At 41.4% G+C, this 14,981-nt stretch overlaps 2 protein-coding genes across 4 annotated transcripts in view; both read left to right on the top strand.

The window, feature by feature from the left end:
* Positions 1–14,981, top strand: part of HSD17B3 (hydroxysteroid 17-beta dehydrogenase 3) — a 233,399-nt gene that overhangs the window by 77,252 nt on the left and 141,166 nt on the right. The gene's annotated exons all lie outside the window — the stretch shown is intronic.
* The window catches only part of SLC35D2 (solute carrier family 35 member D2), a 60,433-nt gene continuing 47,277 nt past the window's right edge, over positions 1,826–14,981 (top strand). For 2 of the 3 annotated variants that reach the window (XM_082401247.1, XM_082401248.1), the window contains exon 1: positions 1,827–2,029. In XM_082401247.1, the coding sequence (XP_082257373.1) occupies positions 1,878–2,029 (152 nt within the window). In that variant the 5' untranslated portion in view covers positions 1,827–1,877. Of the gene's footprint in view, positions 2,030–14,981 lie in introns of all 3 variants that reach the window. The other variant, XM_082401249.1, reaches the window with a different exon arrangement.

Raw genomic sequence — 14,981 nt, forward strand, 5'->3', positions numbered from 1 at the left:
AACTGGGATTTCATTTCACTTGTATCCAGGATGTGTTGAATCTGGGGTCAAACCCATAGAATCCACTCAGGGCCTGATTACTTTTCTGAGTCAAGCAAATTTAATTTTTTTATTAGTTATTTTTGGTAGATCTTTAGTTGTTTACTTGCAATGGCAAGGTTCAGCCTGTCCAGGCTTTGTGCAAAAGAATTTCAGAAGCAACTGTTTAGTGTGAGTTGTGGTTTAAACAAAGTAAGGATGAGATTTTGACAGTAACTTAAGTTCCTGGAAGTATGTATATAGAAGCAAATTAAATGCAAATATGATTAAGGCTGTCTTTAAAAGTGACTTTAAAATAGTCCTAGACTTCCCTGGTGGTCCAGTGGTTAAGACTCCGAGCTTCCAATGCAGGGGGCTCTGGTTGATCCCTGGTCTGGGAGCTAAGATCCTGCATGCTGTGCAGCATGTGTGTGTGGGGTGGGGTGGGGGCAAAGCAGGACTGTTTCGCAGCCAAAAAGTTATTTGGAGACTCACTGGAAACATAGTTGATCTTTTTGAGGAAATTAACCAAAATGACTTCCATGTTCAGATTTTTGGGTTCAACGTGAATATGAATTTATTTTCGATTTTAAACAGTCTTATGTGTGTTTGTTCCTTTCCTGTTTTGGGTAATGTAGACTCTTCCTTTCTGGCTCTTTTAGTGCTCATTATTTGTCAGAAGTTCTGCTTTAGTTCTTATCAGTACTGAAAATGTTTTTGGTTGTTCAGTGACTCCAATAGAAAACCATTGCATGGCATTGATATAGTTAGGCTCAAATATCTATTTAACTTGAAATCTTTAGCTTTTCTAAAAAGTTGAAATTTCAGATTTTTAAAATTAATTATTTAGAATGAAAACATTTAATTGAAAAAATGCTAGAGCAGGTAGACTCTGGTCAGAGTAGGCAGTTCTGGGAGGCCCTCCTTCAGTTAACATGAACAACAACCTGATGTTTAGACGCACCCATGTAGAAAAGAAATGGGCAGGGGGAGAACCTGCCTTAAAGGACCCAGAGGCAAGAACAGCCTGGAGACTTTGCACCCACTATACCCCTAGCCATTCCACTCCTAGGTATTTCCCGAAGATAAATGAAAATATACGTTCACACAAAAAACTTGTACACGAATGTTCATGGAAGCATTTTTTGGCAATAGCCCTAAACTGGAAACAACCAAACATGCCCACCACCTACCTAGTGAATGGATAAACAAATTGTGGTACTACTCAACAATGAAAAGACTCGAACATGGGTGAGTCACAAAAATAATGAAAGCGAAAAGAGCCTTGAAAGAGTACATGCTCATTTATATGAATTTTCTGAAAAGGCAAATCTAACCTAGGGTAATAGAAATCAGAATGAAATGGGGGGGGGGTCGACCAGTGGGACACAAAGGGCACTTTTTGGGGTGATTGAAATGTTCTGTGTTTTGACTTGGGTGGTTACACGGGTGTATGCATTTGTCAAAACATCGACTGTGGACTCGTAAAATTGCATTTCATTGTATGTAAATTGTAAGTTAAAAATATTGGAAAAAAAGAAAGCAAAACAAACCCTAAGTCTTAACGTTTCTCACCAAGGCAGCCGTTTGGAGGAAGGTAGGGTTTTTAAACTCTCCCAGACCCGTTTCTGTTCTCCTTTTAGACACAGACAGAGAGTGGTGCTTTTGAGGACGAACTCCAGCCGAACCCGCTCCCCCCGCGTCGGCAGCGTGGGGCGCCCGGCAGGGCTCTCGGGCTTGGAGGGTTCCCGCCGTGGCCCTTCCTGTTTCGGCCGCGCCCTCTCCCGCGCCGGCCGGGGGCGGGGACGGAACTGGGGCAGCGCGGGCCGGAGTGCGGCCGAGACTGGCAGCCGTGGGACATGACGGCAGGCCGCCAGGCCGAGGGCTCGGGTACGGACCCCGCCTCCGCGCGGCTGCCCTCCCGGGTGGCCAAGCTACTGTCGGCACTCTTCTACGGGACCTGCTCCTTCCTCCTCGTGCTGGTCAACAAGGCGCTGCTGACCACCTACCGGTGAGGCGGGCGCCAGAGGTCCGGGCGGGGTCCGCGGGGGCCCCCGGCTGCTCCGCGGCGACCTGCCCCGGGACCTTCCCGTTCCGGCGCCGCGTTGTCCGGCGGGAGCTGCCCCGACCCCCGAGGTCCCCGTGTCGGGGAGAGCGGCGGGGCTGCCCCTGCCCTCGGTGCACCTTGGCCGCGCCCTGGTCAACGGGCGGGCGGGAACAGCGAGCGGGGAGCCTCACTGCTGACTCCCGTGCCAATGTGGGCGGCTGTGTGCTTGGCACATGGACCACGTTTTCATAGGGTCGGGACCTTCGGAGTGTTCTGAAAACCAAACCACAACCTAGCAAAGTCATTCAACTCTCAGTGAGTGCGGGCACACCTCACCGCCACTTAATACTGTAGGACATTCCTCGCAGCTGTGCTTGTAGAGCTACCTCCCAGTGCTTTCACAAGTACCGGTGAGCCGGAACAAGTGATCTGAATGTGTTCTTCAAATGTGACTATTCTTTATACAAATCAAGATGTTCAACCATCAGAAAAGTCCTGAGTGGATAAGTTTATTCGCATTGTTTGATCATTCATTCTCAGATTATCAGCATGTTCATGGAAGAATGGGGAAAACAATTAAAAATTCATATTCTATACTTTTTTGGTTGAATGTGCAGTAAACCAGCAAATTTGTAGTTCCTTGAACCTATTTGTAAAGACTAGAAAATCCTGTTTAATTCTGCTTTCGTTGTATAGGCATTGAAAGAGCTGTGCATTTAGACCCAGCTCCACCACTTAATAGCTGTGCCTCTTGGGCCAGTCTCAGAGTCGGCAGTTTTTTCAGATGCAGAAACTGGATAATTACAACTCTGTGAATTACCTCCCAGATCTCTGCACGAGCTGTCAGAAGTGAGGGCTCCTTGTAAACTATACTGTGCTGCAAGAATGTAAAATCAGAATTTTATAAAGAGCCCAAAGAGACCTTAGAGTATCTTCTTTTTATTTTATACTTGCAAAAGCTGAGACCTACATGAGCTTGGCTGGTTCCACCTCTAACAGATATTTACCAAGCACCTACTATGTGCCAAGCCCATCACTGGCACCAGGGAAGCAGCTGTGAAAAATGCAAAGCTCCTGCTGTGGAGATTCCATATCAGCGGTAGAGACAGAAAATAAACAGGTGGGCTCATGAATAAGCAAGGTGATTTCAGGTATGCTATGAGAGTGCCTGGGGTGGAATGGTTGGGGCTAGAGCATTACACACAGAAGAAAATGTGCTGAAGTGGGCATGAGCTTCGCCTGCTGGAGGAACAGAGAGAACGTCATTCTGGCTAGAATGAGCAAGTGGGAGAAGGTAGGAAAGACAACGTGGAGGTAGGCAGGGAAGGCAGGATCAGTTCCTTCATTCATTCAATAATATTTACTAAGCCCCTGTTATATGCCAGGCACTGTTCTAGGCATTTGGGATACAGAAGTGAACAAAGCAGATCAAAGTTCCATATGTCGTGGAGCATCCATCCATATTCCTGGAGCATACCCGGAGCCTTCTAGTCGATCAGTAAATAAACTGGTAGAATTTATATTAAGTCAGATGCAGCTGTGTGGTCAGGAGAAAAAAATAAGGAAAGGGAGTTAGGGACTGTGGGCATGGGGAAGAGTTTTTAGTCTCAGTGTGATCAGTGAAGCCTCATTAAGGAGGTGACAGTTGAGCCAAGGCATGAGTAAGGTGAGGGAGATGGGGGAAGAACATTCCAGCATGGAAGAGTAAGGAGTTTAGGTGGGAATGGTACTAGGTAGGGTCCCAGGGTAATGGATTTCTAGATTGTGTAGGGCCTTTGTGGCCACCGCGGAAGCTCTCAGGGAGCTTCTGGAAGGTGTCAAGCAAAGGAGTAACATGATCTAACTCCCTGTAGCTGCTGTGTTGAGAGCAGATATTGGGGGACCGGGGTGGAGGTAGAGAGACCATGATAAATAGTTTTCATTTTAGTCTAAATGCAATTTGAAGTCCCTTGGAAGGTTTTAGCATGGGTAGTGACACGGCATCGTTTGTATGATTAACAAGATTTCTTTGGCTCTTGGGTGGGTGAAAAACTGATGGTATTGGAGCCAGGAATCGATTGTAATATTCTAGATAATTTTTAGTGGTGGCTTGGACTGGGGTGGAGGGTAGCAGTGGATATGGAGGGAAGGGATGGATTTGGGATATTTTCTGGTGTTCCTAGGGCTATTGATATTCTTTACAAGGTCTATTAGTGTGTTGCAGCATGCTTGCTGGCGTCCATGGGGAATAGAAACCCTCCCTCAAAGAAATTAGAATGAATAGATACGTAAACGTGGATCATTTAGTATACAATGCAAGCAAATGAAAGAAAAAGAAAACTTAAACACCTACCGTAAAAAACAAGAGAATGCTATTAATAGGCTTTTTGGGAGTGTTGACAGTTATGTCAGTTGAAGTTTGAAGATAAGTCTCTACTTTCTGCTCTTGACTAAGTAGTGTGCTCACTGACCATGGCAGTCAGTGCCTCCAAAAACATGTGTCTTCTTGTTGGAAGCAGGACCAGTAAACACTGGTTAAGTGCTTGGAAGATGAAGGATAGTGTCCGACCAGAAAGAATTTATATGAGACATCTCATGCTCTAGCCTTTTCATCTTTAAAATTTTGAGTTCCATGATGGAAGGAGGAAATTGAGTTTTTGTCTCAGCAAGGCAAAGCCCCTTATAACCTTATAAGTAAATATTTCACATTTCCGTAATGTAATATACAGTTGGAGGGCCCTGTTCAAAAAACATTGTTTATTCTCTCTCTCAAAATGCTTTAGGAGCACGTTTTTGAGGGGAAGGGGGTTGGGGTGATTTGGTTATAACAATAAACCATGGAAATCTGATCCAAACATTAGCTGTTTGAGGACAGAATGTTGTGTTGTAGGATAGAAGGAAGGACCTTTCTGTAGTCACCTAATTTGCAGGATTATGGGAATGTAGCTCAGGGGATGTTTTTTTCTCTTCCAGTTTGAGTAGATTGTGTCTGGTTGGGGTACAAGACTGATGGGTGGTCTTAGTTATTGTTAGTTTTAGGTCGTTGAGATGCTAAATTTACCTGGTTGGACAGAGAGAGCCTTTGAAGGACTTGGACTGTCAGACCCTGTTGGGGTGAGAGGGAGAGGCACGAATCTGTGGCCACTTGGTGACACTAATGGTTCTTTGGAATCACATTCATGAGGGTTGTGCAGGCAGTCTGGAGTTGTTTTTTTTGTTGCTATTTTAATACTATTCTCTATGACATGCGAAGATTCACTAATGATGCTTAATAAAAAATATAAACTTAGTTGTATTCAGTTCAACAAGTATTTGCTCCATATTTGCTGTGTGTCTACTTTTATGCAATCGAAGGCTTTAGGATCATTCAATACAGTGGTTTCCAAACTTGCTTGGTAATGTGAATCACTTGGAGAGTTTTTTTTTTTTTAAAGCTATTGAATCCAAGTCTCCAGTGGTGGGTGCTGGAAGTCTATATTAAAGAACAAAAACAACTCCTAATTTTCTCTTACTCTGATGAAAACCGGCTCTCTCCTGAAGATGCTGTTCCATTTGGCCCCTGGAAAGGAGCTGGATCCTGGTCACACCCCAGGTGTGGCCAGGAGGTGGGGTTGAGTCCTCGTAGCTTCCCACTGCCCCTGCTCTGTGGAGAGTCCAGACTCAGCACTCACTTTCTGTACTCTCTGTAATGGCTCCTGAGCTTCTGTGGCTCATTTAGTGGAGTCCTGGTATTCCTCTCCACCCAGACTCGCATAAGCCTTCAGGACTTTGGGATACACACACTGAACCATCACAGCCCGCCTTGTCCCACATCCCGTGGTCACTCCTAGGGTCGTGTGCTCAGTGTGACCCTGCCAGCCACTCCAGTCCCTGTGCAGGATGTCCGCGCTCGGCGCTGCAACCCAGCTCATTTCTGCCACATCGCCCTTCAGGCATCCCTTCCCTCCTAGTCCAGCAGGAGGGCCCCTGCGCTGGAAGCCACAAGACTCCTTTCCAGCTCCCGCCTTGGCTGGTACTTGTCCTGCACAGCCTAACTTCTGCGTCCTTCCTTCAGCACTGAGCAGCTCTGACTGTCCTGGGAGAAAAAACACTTCCGGGCTGGCTGGGTTGACGTTGAATTGATGATCACAAGCCTCAACCGGCTCTAGTACCACCTGCTAGTTTCTTCTGGGGGATTGCTTTCCTTGTCACAGAAATGACTCCTTCCCACTTTCTCTTTTACCCTGAAACCTCCCACACCCCCATCCTCCACTCTCCTATGCTACTTCATTGAGGAAATTGAAACCGTCAGATGATGTCCCCTTTCTGCTATGACGGACGGAGCATCTTGTTCCTGTGGAAGGTCCAGTTCCCCACTTCTGGATGTCCCCTTCTCCCGGCTCCTTTTATTATTCTCCTCTATTCTGCGTCAGCAACCTCTCTCTACTGGCTTAAAGCATGTTTAGGTTTCTCAAGCAAAAATAACCCTCCCTTGATCCACATGGGTGCTCATTTCTCTGTTCCTTTCAGAGTCAGACTTTTCAAAGAGTTGTGCACACATACTGTCTTTACTTCCTTGCATTCACTCCTAAAATAATTCAGTTAAAAAATTGGGAGTTATTTAAATACAGAAATGTACAAAGAAGACAGTAATAATATTACATATTCCCACTACCTAGAATCAATATTTTGAAATATTTTTTTAAAGAAAAGTCATTCTGTGTGATCATTATAAAGAATTCAAACAAAAGAAAAATATTAGGGTAAAATTTTAAAAATTACTATAATTGACATTAGGCAATAACTTCAAACATCTTTTTAGATGGATGGATTGGAGAAAGATTCATAGATTGAATTACTTTTTATATAAAGTATATATTATAGATGCTACTTATTTACTCATTTCTTTATAAATTGTTTTCTTTAATCAAAAAAGGAGTGGGACATGGAGGGGGGGGGGGCTTTCATTTAATTATTTAATTTTTTGAGGATCACCTAAGTCCCTCCACCACTTTTTATTATGAAAAGTTTCAAGCACACAGAAAAGTGGAAAGCAAAGTACAATGAACACCCATACACATACCACTGAGGTTCAGTAATTAACATTTTGCTATATTTGCATTTTCCCCTGAACCATTGAATATAAGCTGCATACATCATGACACTACACTCAGATATTTCAACATGCCTCTCCTGAAATATGGATATTCTCCTACATAGTATCATTTTTGTTCTTAACAAACTTAACAGTAATTTCCTAAAATAATCAAATATCAAATCTATAATCATTCCAATTATCCCCAAGACGTTTTTATGGTTGCTTTAAACATTTGAATCAAGATCCAATCAAACTTCATGCAACGCATACAGTTATGTCTTTTTAGTTTATTTTAATCTAGAAAAGTCCCCCGTTCCACCTCTTTCCCCTGATACTGACTTTGAAAAGCCTGGGCCAGGTGTGTTGTAAAGTGTCCCATATTATGTGTTGTCTGATGTATTTTTTGAAGTCTCACTTAACTTACTCTCTGTTTTTTTAACTCAAAGTTAGATCTAAAGGCTTGATTACATTCAGATTAAACATTTTTTGGCAAGACCACTTTATAGCTGACCCTGTAAACTTCAGCTTGCATCATGTGAGGGATTGTGCTACCATTAGTCATGCTGGCTGTGTTTGAAGGCTTACTTAAGGTGAGGACTGCCAGTTGCATGTACGTATGAAATGTAGTTTAACTGAACTGAATGGAGAAAAGAGAAATTAGAGTTCAACAAAAAGAATTGCTGACTTTCAAATATATATTTTTTCAATTTCTGATAGTATATATGGCTTCTCTGCTATGAATGATGACATTTGCATACTTCTTCCCATCTTTCCTCACCTCCATGTCTTCTTTTATAGTGTAGCATCCTGTTGTGTAATTATAATCCCACAGTTGTTTGAATCTGTTCTATATTAAATGGATACAGTAGTCAGCACCCTTTTATCACAGTGTCTCCATTTCAGAGTTCATTATTTTGATTTGACTCCTAATTGGTTGATTCTGTTGTATGGTAGTATTTTTATGGAGAGTTCATGGCTGCTGTATTAATCGTGTTGAATATTCTTAACAGCTTTTTCTGCAACAAGTGTGCTTTTAGATCTGGAGAGTTTACTTATTCTCCCCATGTCAAGGAAAAAAATTTGCCTTTTATCTTCTAATCATTTTCTCTCTTTATTGAGAAAACAGCACAGCAATTAGCCCTCTCTGGTGATATCTATCTTCTATATCTGTTTATGTTTGAGAGTTTGTCTTTTCCCTGCTCATTCACTGTGATTACCTCATCTTGGTAATTCAGTTTAAAGCAGCGGCCATTTAGTTCTGTGTTGCTTCGAAATGGTTCATGTGGCAGTTATGTGTTTTTTTTTTTTTTAATATCTTTATTGGAGTATGATTGCTTTACAATGTTGTGTTAGTTTCTGCTGTATAACAAAGTGAATCAGCTATATGTATACATATATCCCCATATCCCCACCCTCTTGCATCTCCCTCCCACGCTCCCTATCCCACCCATCTAGGTGGGCACAAAGCACTGAGCTGATCTCCCTGTGCTATGCGGCTGCTTCCCACTAGCTATCTATTTTACATTTCGTGGTATATATATGTCCATGCCACTCTCTCACTTTGTCCTTACTTAACCTTCCCCCTCCCCGTGTCCTTAAGTCCATTCTCTACATCAGCGTCTTTATTCCTGTCCTGCCCCTAGGTGCTTCAGAACCTTTTTTTTTTTTTTTTTTAAGATTCCATATATATGTGTTAGCATACAGTATTTGTTTTTCTCTTTCTGACTTACTTCACTCTGTGTGACAGACTCTAGGTCCATCCACCTCACTACAAATAACTCAATTTTGTTTCTTTTTATGGCTGAGTAATAGTCCATTGTATATATGAGCCACATCTTCTTTATCCATTCATCTGTTGATGGACACTTAGGTTGCTTCCATGTCCTGGCTATTGTAAATACTGCTGCAATGAACATTGTGGTACATGAATCTTTTTGAATTATGGTTTTCTCAGGGTACAGGCCCAGTAGTGGGATGGCTGGTTTGTATGGTAGTTCTATTTTTAGTTTTTTAAGGAACCTCCATACTGTTCTCCATAGTGGCTGTATGAATTTACATTCCTACCAACAGTGCAGGAGGGCTCCCTTTTCTCCACACCCGCTCCAGCATTTACTTGTAGATTTTTTGATGATGGCCATTCTGACCGGTGTGAGGTGATACCTCATTGTAGTTTTGATTTGCATTTCTCTAATGATTAATGATGTTGAGCATTCTTTCATGTGTCTGTTGGCAATCTGTATATCTTCTTTGGAGAAATGTCTATTTAGGTCTTCTGCCCATTTTTGGATTGGGTTGTTTGTTTTTTTGATATTGAGCTGCATGAGTTGCTTGTATGTTTTGGAGATTAATCCTTTGTCAGTTGCTTCATTTGCAAATATTTTCCCCCATTCTGAGGGGTGTCTTTTGGTCTTGTTTATGGTTTCCTTTGCTGTGCAAAAGCTTTTAAGTTTCATTAGGTCCCATTTGTTTATTTTTGTTTTTATTTCCATTTCTCTAGGAGGTGGGTCAAAAAGGATCTTGCTGTGATTTATGTCATAGAGTGTTCTGCCTATGTTTTCCTCTAAGAGTTTTATAGTGTCTGGCCTTACATTTAGGTCTTTAATCTATTTTGAGTTTATTCTTGTGCATGGTGTTAGGAGTGTTCTAATTTCATTCTTTTACAAGTAGCTGTCCAGTTTTCCCAGCACCACTTATTGAAGAGGCTGCCTTTTCTCCATTGTATATTCTTGCCTCCTTTATCAAAGATAAGGTGACCATATGTGCATGGGTTTATCTCTGGGCTTTCTATCCTGTTCCACTGATCTACATTTCTGTTTTTGTGCCAGTACCATACTGTCTTGATAACTGTAGCTTTGTAATATATTCTGAGGTCCAGGAGCCTGATTCCTCCATCTCCATTTTTCTTTCTCAAGATTGCTTTGGCTATTTGGGGTCTTTTGTATTTCCATATAAATTGTGAAATTTTTTGTTCTAGTTCTGTGAAAAATGCCATTGGTAGTTTGATAGGGATTGCATTGAATCTGTAGATTGCTTTGGGTAGTATAGTCATTTTCACAATGTTGATTCTTCCAATCCAAGAACATGGTATATCTTTCCATCTGTATCATCTTTAATTTCTTTCATCACTGTCTTATAGTTTTCTGCATACAGGTCTTTTGTCTCCCTAAGTAGGTTTATTCCTGGGTATTTTATTCTTTTTGTTGCAATGGTAAATGGGAGTGTTTCCTTAATTTCTCTTTCAGATGTTTTCATCATTAGTGTATAGGAAGGCAAGAGATTTCTGTGCATTACTTTTGTATCCTGCTACTTTACCAAATTCATTGATTAGCTCTAGTAGTTTTCTGGTAGCATCTTTAGGATTCTCTACGTATAGTATCATGTCATCTGCAGACAGCGACAGCTTTGCTTCCTCTTTTCTGATTTGGATTCCTTTTATTTCTTTTTCTTCTCTGATTGCTGTGGCTGAAACTTCCAAAACTATGTTGAATAATAGTGGTGAGAGTGGGTAATCGTGTCTTGTTCCTGATCTTAGAGGAAGTGGTTTCACTTTTTCACCATTGAGAACGATGTTGGCTGTTGGTTTGTCATATATAGCCTTTATTATGTTGAGGTAAGTTCCCTCTATGCCTACTTTCTGGAGGGTTTTTAATCATAAATGGGTGTTGAATTTTGTCGAAAGCTTTTTCTGCATCTATTGAGATTATCATATGGTTTTTACCTTCAGTTTGTGACTATGGTGTGTATCACGTTGATTGATTTGTGTATATTGAAGAATCCTTGCATTCCTGGGTTAAACCCCAATTGATCGTTGTGTATGATCCTTTTAATGTGCTGTTGGATTCTGTTTGCTAGTATTTTGTTGAGGATTTTTGCATCCATGTTCATCAGTGATATTGGCCTGTAGTTTCCTTTCTTTGTGACATCTTTGTCTGGTTTTGGTATCAGGGTGATGGTGGCCTCATAGAATGAGTTTGGGAGTGTTCCTCCCTCTGCTATATTTTGAAAGATTTTGAGAAGGATAGGTGTTAGCTCTTCGCTAAATGTTTGATAGAATTCGTCTGGGAAGACTTCTGGTCCTGGGCTTTTGTTTGTTGGAAGTTTTTTAATCACAGTTTCAATTTCAGTGCTTGTGATTGGTCTGTTTATATTTTCTATTTCTTCCTGGTTCAGTCTCAGAAGGTTGTGCTTTTCTAAGAATTTGTCCATTTCTTCCAGGTTGTCCATTTTATTGGCATATAGTTTCTTGTAGTAATCGCTCATGATCCTTTGTATTTCTGCAGTGTCAGTTGTTACTTCTCCTTTTTCATTTCTAATTCTATTGATTTGAGTCTTCTCTCTTTTTTTCTTGATGAGTCTGGCTAATGGTTTATCAATTTTCTTTATCTTCTCAAAGAACGAGCTTGTAGTTTTATTGATCTTTGCTCTTGTTTCCTTCATTTCTTTTTCATCCATTTCTGATCTGATCTTTACGTTTTCTTTCCTTTTGCTACCTTGGGGTCTTTTTTGTTCTTCTTCTCTAATTGCTTTAGGTGTAAGATTAGGTTTATTTGAGATGTTTCTTGTCTCTTGAGGTAGGATTGTATTGCTATAAACTTCCCTCTTAGAACTGCTTTAGCTGCATCCCATTGGTTTTGTGTCACCGTGTTTTCATTGTCATTTGTTTCTAGGTGTTTTTTGATTTCCTCTTTGATTTCTTCACTGATGTCTTGGTTATTTAGTAGTGTAATGTTTAGCCTCCCTGTGTTTGTATTTTTTACAGTTTTTTTTTACTGTTATTGATATCTAGTCTCACAGTGTTGTGGTCGGAAAAGATACTTGATATGATTTCAGTTTTCCTAAATTTACCAAGGCTTGATTTGTGAGCCAAGATATGATCTATCCTGGAGAATGTTCCATGTGCTCTTGAAAAGAAAGTGTATTCTGTTGTTTTTGGATGGAATATCCTATAAATATCAATTAAGTCCATCGTGTTTAATGTGTCATTTAAAGCTTGTGTTTCTATTTTTATTTTCATTTTGGATGATCTGTCCATTGGTGAAAGTGGGGTATTAAAAAGTCCCCTACTATTATTGTGTTATTGTTGATTTCCCCTTTTATGGCTGTTAGCATTTGCCTTATGTATTGAGGTGCTCCTATGTTGGGTGCATAAATATTTACAATTGTTATTTATTCTCTTGGATTGATCCCTTGATCATTATGTAGTGTCCTTCCTTGTGTCTTGTAACAGTCTTTATTTTAAAGTCTATTTTGTGTGATGTGAGAATTGCTACTCCAGCTTTCTTTTGATTTCCATTTGCATGGAATATCTTTTTCCATCCCCTCACTTTCAGTCTATATGTATCCCTAGGTCAGAAGTGGGTCTGTTGTAGACAGCATATATACGGATCTTGTTTTTGTTTCCATTCAGCTGGTCTATGTCTTCTGGTTAGAGCATTTAATCCATTTACATTTAAGGTAATTATCAATATGTATGTTCCTATTACCATTTTCTTAATTGTTTTGGGTTTGTTTTTGTAGGTCTTTTCCTTCTCTTGTGTTTCCTGCCTAGAAAATTTTCTTTAGCATTTGTTGTAAAGCTGGTTTGGTGGTGATGAATTCTCTTAGCTTTTGCTTGTCTGTAAAGATTTTAATTTCTCCTTCGAATCTGAATGAGATCCTTGCTCGATAGAGTAATCTTGGTTGTAGGTTTTTCCCTTTCATCACTTTAAATATGTCCTTCCAGTCCCTTCTGGCTTGCAGAGTTTCTGCTGAAAGATCAGCTGTTAACCTTATGGGGATTCCCTTGTATATTATTTGTTGCTTTTCCCTTGCTGCTTTTAATATTTTTCTTTGTATTTAATTTTTGATAGTTTGATTAATATGTGTCTTGGCATGTTTCTCCTTGGATTTATCCTGTATGGGACTCTCTGCACTTCCTGGACTTGATTCACTCTTTCCTTTCCCATATTAGGGAAGTTTTCAACTATAATCTCTTCAAAATACTTTCTCAGTCCCTTTCTTTTTCTCTTCTTCTTCTGGGGCCCCTATAATTCAAATGTTGGTGCGTTTAATGTTGTCCCCGAGGTCTCTGAGACTGTCCTCAATTCTTTTCATTCTTTTTTCTTTATTCTGCTCTGCAGTAGTTATTTCCACTATTTTCTCTTTCAGATCACTTATCCATTCTTCTGCCTCACTTATTCTGCTATTGATTCCTTTTAGAGTATTTTTAATTTCATTTATTGTGTTGTTCATATTGTTTGTTTGCTCTTTAGTTCTTCTAGGTCCTTGTTAAACATTTCTTGTATTTTCTCCATTCTATTTCTAAGATTTTGGATCATCTTTACTATCATCACTCTGAATTCTTTTTCAGGTACACTGCCTATTTCCTCTTCATTTGTTTGGTCTGGTGGATTTTTACTTCAGTCCTTCATATGCTGCATATTTCTCTGTCTTCTCATTTTGCTTAACTTACTGTGTTTGGGGACTCCTTTTTGCAGGCTGCAGTTTTGTAGTTCCTGTAGTTTTTGGCATCTGCCCCCAGTGGGTAAGGTTGGTTCAGTGGCTTGTTGAGGCTTGCTGGTGGAGGGGACTGATGCCTGTGTTCTGGTGGATGAAGCTGGATCTTGTCCTTCTGGTGGGCAGGACCACGTCCGGTGGTGTGTTTTGGGGTGTCTGTGAACTTAGTATGATCTTAGGCAGCCTCTCTGCCAATGGGTGGGGTTGTGTTCGTGTCTTGCTAGTTGTTTGGCATGGGGTGTGCAGCACTGGAGCTTGCTAGTCGTTGAGTGGAACTGGGTCTTTGCGTTGAGACGGAGGTCTCTGGGAGAGCTCTCACCCATTGATATTATGTGGGACCAGGAGATCTCTGGTGGTCCTATGTCCTGAACTCGGCTCTCCCACCTCCGAGGCTCAGACCTGACACCTGGCTGGAGTACCAAGTGTCAGCCAGATGGCTCAGAAGAAAAGGGAGAAAAAAAAGCAAGCAAGCAAGAAAAAAATAAATAAAGTTATTAAAATAAAAAATTATTAAAATTAAAAAGGTAAGAAAAAAAGAAAGAGATAGAAAAAAAAAAAAGAAAGAGAGCAACCAAACCAATAAACAAACCCTCCAATTACAACAAGCACTAAAAACTACATTAAGATAATCATAAAAATTAGAAACTAGTCAGTCACATACAGCAAACCCCAAGTCTACCGTTGCTCCCAAAGTCCACCACCTCAATTTTGGGATGATTCATTGTCTGTTCAGGTATTCCAGAGATGCAGGGTACATCAAGTTGATTACAGAGATTTAATCCGCTGCTCCTGAGGCTGCTGGGAGAGATTTCCCTTTCTCTTCTTTGTTCACTCAGCTCCTGGGGTTCAGCTTTGGATTTGGTCCCGCCTCTGTGTGTAGGTCGCCTGAGGGAGTCTGTTCTTCCCTCAGACAGGAGGGGGTTAAAGGAGCAGCTGATTAGGGGGCTCTGGCTCACTCAGGTTGGGGGGAGGGAGGTGTACAGAATGTGGGGTGAGCCTGCAGCGGCAGAGGCTGGCATGATGTTGTAACAGCGTGATGTTGTAACAACGTGACGTTGTAACAGCATGACGTTGTAACCACCCTGGCAGTGGTGGGCTGCACAGGTTCCTGGGAGGGGAGGTGCGGATAGTGACCTGTGCTTGCCACAGGCTTCTTGGTGGCTGCAGTAGCAGTGTTAGCGTTTCATGCCCGTCTCAGGTGTCCACACTGATAGCTGTGGCTCGTGCCTTTCTCTGGAGCTTGTTTAGGTGGTGCTCTGCCCTCTGTGGGTAGACAGGGAAGGAATCCCCTCTCCTCGTGTATCCTGAAACAATGGTCTCTTGCCTCTTAGGCAAGTCCAGACTTTTTCCCGGACTCCTTCCTGG

This window comes from Balaenoptera borealis (genome assembly GCF_965194805.1).
Source record: "Balaenoptera borealis genome assembly, chromosome: 8".
Lineage (NCBI taxonomy): Eukaryota > Metazoa > Chordata > Mammalia > Artiodactyla > Balaenopteridae > Balaenoptera > Balaenoptera borealis.